The 6,098-nt window shown below is 47.8% G+C and overlaps 2 protein-coding genes across 2 annotated transcripts; both read right to left on the bottom strand.

The window, feature by feature from the left end:
• Nucleotides 1–425: 425 nt before the first annotated feature.
• Nucleotides 426–3,188, bottom strand: LOC120847422. The gene is made up of 2 exons (XM_040219164.1): nucleotides 1,796–3,188; nucleotides 426–466 (listed from the first exon to the last, which is right to left on the bottom strand). The coding sequence occupies exons 1-2, from the start codon at nucleotides 3,186–3,188 to the stop codon at nucleotides 426–428; spliced, it is 1,434 nt and encodes a 477-aa protein (XP_040075098.1).
• Nucleotides 3,189–3,847: 659 nt separating this feature from the next.
• Nucleotides 3,848–4,759, bottom strand: LOC120847416. The gene has a single exon (XM_040219161.1). It carries the CDS (start codon nucleotides 4,757–4,759, stop codon nucleotides 3,848–3,850), a length of 912 nt encoding a protein of 303 aa, XP_040075095.1.
• Between the last annotated feature and the right edge of the window lie 1,339 nt (nucleotides 4,760–6,098).

Genomic DNA, 6,098 nt, shown 5'->3' with positions numbered 1-6,098 from the left:
ATGGCGCAGCAAGTTCTGGAGGCCACGCGTTCCGCTGGCCCATTTCGTTTCGTTGAGCACTGTACCATCAGATGTTTTCTTGGCTCAATGGAAAAGTGACACGGAAGATATGAGATGGTAACTATTTTTCATTAGCTTTTCAATTTACTTTAGTGAATATTGTACCACGTTTCTTGGTTACTCGAGGCTATTCATATTGCACGTTTGCCTTTGACATTATGCCATTCATTAACCCTCTTCTGCTGCCTTTTGATCACATTGTATAATTAAAAAAAAATTTGAGATGGTTGTGATACGTCATTTGTGTACTTATAACTATTCCTGATGATTGAAATCGTGCCATTGGATTTCACTCAAGTTTATTAGTTCCAATACTACAAGTCTATTCTTTCGAGTCCTTTGACAGCATGTTGTTGTTTTTTTTTTTACTTCGCGTCATCCACCTTGCACTGGCTGCAGACGTAGGCTGGGGAAGGAAAACGTTTTTGCTACAATCAGCCAGAATCAATACTTTTGTTGAGGAACCAAGGAATACGAAGGCAATTACGCTAGACAAATCGGTCGGTGCGACATTTTCCTTTATTGTTCGTTTTTCAGACTGATAAAAATTACAAAATGCATGAGCTCCCGCCGCTTCTCTTCTTCCTCATCGCCCGGTTGCAACATCCTCCCCGAGCCTGAAGTTGACTTGGACGAATTTCCAGCAAATAAAGTTTCTGCGCGGGTCTCTTTATGAGCGTACCGTTTTGCTGTTTCACGAGACAGGCACGAACAATTCCGTCAGTTCCGGGGTACGTCTCTACGATTCTCCCCAGTTCCCAGAACAGCTTGGATGCTCGGTTATTTTCCACTATGACTACGTCGTCCACTTTCAGGGAGCAAGTATTGGTGACGAGATATTGATGAGCTGACCGCAACTCCAACAGGTACTCAGACCGCCAGCGTTTCCAAAAATGTTCCATGATTATTTTTCGATACTGGAACTGGCGAGCTGTTTCCTTCTGTGTCACGCATCCTGGGCGGTCGTTAGACAAGCTTGTTTCTGGTAGAACTGTCAAACTTTGCCCTATTAAGAAATGTGCTGGCGTGATGACTGAGGGGTCTCCTACTCCCGAGTAGAGATATGTCAGTGGTCTTAAGTTTACCATTGCTTCCACCTCAGCGAGGACAGTCGTCAGTGCTTCGAAGCATAGGCTGCTTCTGCCCAACACTTTCTTAAGTGCTGCCTTGACAGATCGAACGAGCCTCTCCCACCACCCGCCCCACCATGGAGCGGCCTCCACAATGAACTTCCAGTTGATTCTGTGTTCTGCAATGTATGATTTGAAAACTTCTTGCTCCAGTGCACCCAATGCCTTCTGGATGTCTTTTGATGCTTTCTTGAAGGCTAGTGCATTATCAGAATATATGTCCAGTGGTATGCCTCTTCTTGCTATAAAACGCCGGAATGCAAGCAAGAAAGCTTCAGCAGTGAGGCCCGTTGAGAGCTCGAGGTGAACTGCTCGCGTGGAGGCGCATGTGAAAAGTACGATGTACGCTTTGCTGCAGCTACCGTCGTTTCTTTTTGCGTACAGCGGCCCTGCGAAGTCGACTCCGGTTACCTCGAACGGCTTTGCCTTCTTGATTCGATCTGTCGGTAGCGGAGCTTGCTCAACAGCAGTTGGCCTCGCATTCAACCGTGAACATACGAGGCAACTTTTTATTACCTTCTTGGTCAGCTGCCTAGCACGTATTATCCAGTACCTCTCTCGTAGGTAACACATTGTGCTTGTTACTTCCCCGTGCATAACCTTACAATGAGCGTGCATCACAATTAGCTTGACAAAGTCATGGTCGTTCGGTAACAGGACTGGATGTTTCACATCGAGACTTTCCGTCAACCTCTGCAGTCGTCCTCCGACCCGCAGGATTTTGTTTTCGCCAAAGAGAGGATGATACTCTGCGAGTCTTACATTAACCTCTGTCGTATTTTTCTCGCGGAGCATAATATCCGTCTGAAACCTTTCGTTTTGTATCTGCCTGATCCAATACTGCTCTGCTTTGTCCAACTCTGCCGCAATTAATCCACCTCGTATTTTGTCATTTCTCTTCTGTGCGTTGTTAGCGAACCTGATGACCCAGGCAGTGATCCTCAGAACCTTCTGGTAATTCTCGTAACTTCCGGTGTCGAACAATGATGGAACTTCTTGGCCTTTCTCCAACAGCACATGTGTCTCTTCTTTTACTTCGAGTTGAGGCGTGTCTTCCAAGAACACTGAAGATTCAGGACATTCTGAAGGTTCTTGACTCAGCCAACTCGGCCCTTTCCACCAAAGAGAGTTAGCACGAAGCTCCTGAACGCCTAGTCCTCTGGTCAAGAGATCCGCCGGATTCTCTTGACCGGGGCAGTGCCTCCAGTGGTCCGGGGATGTCATGACGCGTATCTCTGCCACCCTGTTTTTTACAAATGGCTTCCATTTTTCAGGGACTCCTCTCACCCAACTGAGGGCAACCGTTGAGTCAGTCCACATAATGTAATCAAGTTCCACGTCATAATATGACTGTTTTATGTATCGTAGGAGTCTGGCTCCAATATTCGGCCCCATCAGCTTCAACCTAGGCAGTGATAAAGGTTTTATCGGTGCCACTCTTGTCTTCCCAACAACTAACATGGTAGCTGTTTCTCCTTGGTCATCGGCTGTTCTAAAGTACGCACAAGATCCGTAGGCTTTCGTGCTTGCATCTACGAAGACGTGTAGCTGTACTTTGTTGGCTCCTGCCTGGATGCCTCGCTTGACATGTCTTGGTATACTTAACGAGTGCAGTTGAACAAGGTCCGCCGTCCGAGCGTGCCATTCAGTGATAAAATCAGCGGGGAGTTCTTCATCCCAGCTGATTCCCAATGTCCACAGCTTCTGAAATAGCAGCTTAGCTGTTAGGACGAAGGGCGCGATCAATCCAAGAGGATCGAATACTCTTGAGGCTGCCTTGAGGATGAACCGTTTAGTGTCCACATTTGCTGAGAGGAATTCAAGCAAAGCTTCAACTTTGTAAATAAAGCAGTCCCCTTCGTGATCCCACATCATTCCAAGTACCTTGGAGGTTGGTGAAGGTGAGAGGCTTTTTTCTTCGGTCATAAATGTTGGCTCCTCCTTTTTGAACTGCTCCTGCAGTTGCTCATTGTTCGCAGTCCATTTCCGGAGTGTCATTCCTGCCTGTCTCATGACGTTCCTGGAAGTGTGGTAGAGCCTCACGGCATCCTCAATATCGTCGGCTCCGAGCAGTAGATCATCAACGTAGAAAGATGTCCTGAGTTTCTCTGCTAATTGTGGGTCTTCGCAGACCAACTTCAAGTGATGTTGTATTGTAGCTGTGAGCATGAATGGACTAGACGTGGATCCGAAAGGAACCCGAGTCATCCTCCACTCTTGAATTTCTTCCTTGTTGAAAGGGAAACTTGGCTCCTCAGCAAACCAAAGAAATCTACAAGCATCACGATCATCTTCACGGATGGCAATTTGTAAAAACGCTTTCTTAATGTCGGTGGTCATTGCAACTGAGTACCATCTAAACCGAAGCAGGACCTGCAGAAGCTCGGGGTTCAAGTTGGGTCCTGTTACTAGGCACTCATTCAACGACCTGCACCCTTTGCCATGAGAAGATGCGTCGAAGACGATCCTTAACTTTGTTGTTGTTGCATCTTCACGTATTACTTCTTTATGCGGCATGTAATACATGACCTGCGCGCTGTCGCTTTCCTTTCTGCTCTTTATCACTTCTGCATGCCCATCACGCAAATACTGTCTCATTGCATGATCATACCGCTTGAGTAATCCCTCCTTTCGTGAGATTCTTCTCAACAAGCTCCCTAGACGTAAAATGGCAACTTCAAGTTGTTTGCCAGCATATCAAAAGTGTCTTCTTTCCACGGCAGAGCCACTTCGTATAGTCCGTTTTTCTTAATGATGTTTTGCTCAAAGTGTGTAATGGTGTCTGCATCAGTGTCTCCGAGCTCACTGTCGGCAACTCCCATTCTGTCTAACTCCCAGAAGGGCTGTAGCGCCTCTTCCACTTGGGTTTCCTTTGTCTTCGCTTGTAGGACACATATCATCAGACTTGAATCCCATTGGAGCCTTCCCACCTGTCTTGAAGGACCTTGCAGCGTCCAGCCCATCTTTGTGTTGATCGCTACCAATCCGTCCACATCTGCGCACCTGATCACGTCTCCTGTGCAGAACTTCCACAACTGGTCGGATCCAATCAACAGACTTTTTTCAGGAACTGTTTTTACACCTGGGAAAATTACGTCGTCTGCCAAATTCTTACTGCTTTCTCGCAGAAATCGCACAAACGGGATGTCCGTTGTTGGCGTAGATACGTCCTGGCAAATGACCGGGATGGAAATTGCTTCAAAGGTTATTTCTGTATTGTCAAATTGACTTTTGAGCTTTACCTCCACAACGGGACTGCGCTCTATAACCTTCGAAGCATTACTGGCGAAAGTGTTGAGTGCTATCTTTGTTCTCCGCAGGACTTTCAGCCCTAGGCGTTGCGCTACCTCTTCTTTTATAAATGTGCGCTGACTGCCACCGTCGATTATTCCCTTGACATAGCAGCTGCCAGCGTTGGTCACTAAAAATGCCTTGAACGTCTGGAGATATATGCCGTCACTAAACTTCTTTTCTGAGCGCGCGCCCGCGCTGGATGCAGACACGCAAATCGTATCGTTACCTTGGGGCGAACGTTCCTTCATCCGCCTAACAAACTCAGGATCGCACATTGTGGTTGCATGTCTGGCTCTGCAAACTGCGCAACTGAGGTTTTTTCTGCAATCTCGTGCTCGGTGACCTTTCAATGTGCATCGGAAACATCTGCAGTCTTTTGATAACATACTTAATTTTTCCTCTCTCTGTTTGCTGCAATCAAAAGATGGCGTGGTGTGCTTCTTTGAATGGCAGAAAAAACACTGAGAATGTGTAGCATTTGTTGCGTTATGAAAAGCTGATGCTGATGCAAACGACTTTACCTTTGTCTCGTGTTTACCTCGAGCATCCTCAAGGCTACTTCTTTCTCGGCTTTCTACTTCCACACGCAGGAAGCGAAGCATTCCATTCAATTCGGTCACTGACTCCGACGTAGTATCCGCTGACCTTGAAGTTCCAGCCGCCGATCCGTCTCCTTGGTCTTGAGCCGCTGCGTTGGTGAAAGCGGTGTTGTTGACTTGCCGGTGATACTCCACTGTAACCTCGTAAGGCAACGCCCTGACAAGAATGTCACAGAGCACGGCTGAAAAACTTGACGTGGGAACATTCAAAGAGTTTAGACACCGAACGTTGAGTTGTGTGGTGTCATCCAGGTTTCTCAACCCTCTCACGTCATTAGCTGAAGCATCGTGCGGTAGATTTCTGAGGGCATTCAGATGCTGCCGCTCTATTCTCCTCTTCTCTCCAAACCTCTGTTGCAAGATGGTGATCGCTTCGGCATAGCATATTTCTGTTGTTGGTAGCCCGGCAATCGCCGCAGCAGCATCTCCCGTTAGACACCGACGAAGGTAGTGGAACTTATCTGTGGTTGTTAAAGTTGCATTGGTATGGATGGCTCCACCAAACTGCTCCCAGAATGTGAGCCAGTTGCTTTGCTCTCCATCGAAGGTAGATAGCTCCAGCTTCGGAAGCTTTGGTCCACGTCTCGCTGCGTTGTCTTGAATGCCGGTTTGGTTTCCGGTGCTCGCCGCCGAAGCTATTATTCTCTGCGATTGTAGGGACTCAATCTTGGTCTCGAACTCGCTGATCACCATGACGGCTTCGTCTTGGTATTCTGCAGTGGCGGTGCACTCACTTTCCAGCTCTTGGATTGGAATTAGCGGCTCTATCTCACCGTCAAGTAGTCGGAGCTCTGCACTGCTGGTAGTGAGTCTGTCCTTGATCGAACGCACTCTTGCTAGGTCGGGGCTGGGATCCTGGAGAATCCGATTGGCGTCGTTCATTATCCTAGTGTTCTGTGCCCGCCGAGCCGACCGCCTAGCCTTCAGCCTCTCCATTGACTATTCGTATTTACGAGGCCGTACGGTCGCCTGCCAAGGTTCCGTCGCTGTTCTTTTCCCAGTGGTCTGCTCCCGC

Source organism: Ixodes scapularis, unplaced genomic scaffold, assembly GCF_016920785.2.
Source record: "Ixodes scapularis isolate PalLabHiFi unplaced genomic scaffold, ASM1692078v2 ptg000005l_1___fragment_1__unscaffolded, whole genome shotgun sequence".
NCBI lineage: Eukaryota > Metazoa > Arthropoda > Arachnida > Ixodida > Ixodidae > Ixodes > Ixodes scapularis.
Note: the sequence above shows the minus strand (reverse complement) of the source record. Positions and strands in the feature narration are given on the sequence as shown.

Coding starts and splice junctions, on each gene's coding strand:
- LOC120847422 (XM_040219164.1), bottom strand. CDS start 3,188: ATGACACTCCGGAAATGGACTGCGAACAATGAGCAACTGCAGGAGCAG. Junction 467..1,795: donor AATTGTGATGCACGCTCATT/GTAAGGTTATGC, acceptor TTCCTTCCCCAG/CCTACGTCTGCAGCCAGTGC.
- LOC120847416 (XM_040219161.1), bottom strand. CDS start 4,759: ATGTGCGATCCTGAGTTTGTTAGGCGGATGAAGGAACGTTCGCCCCAA.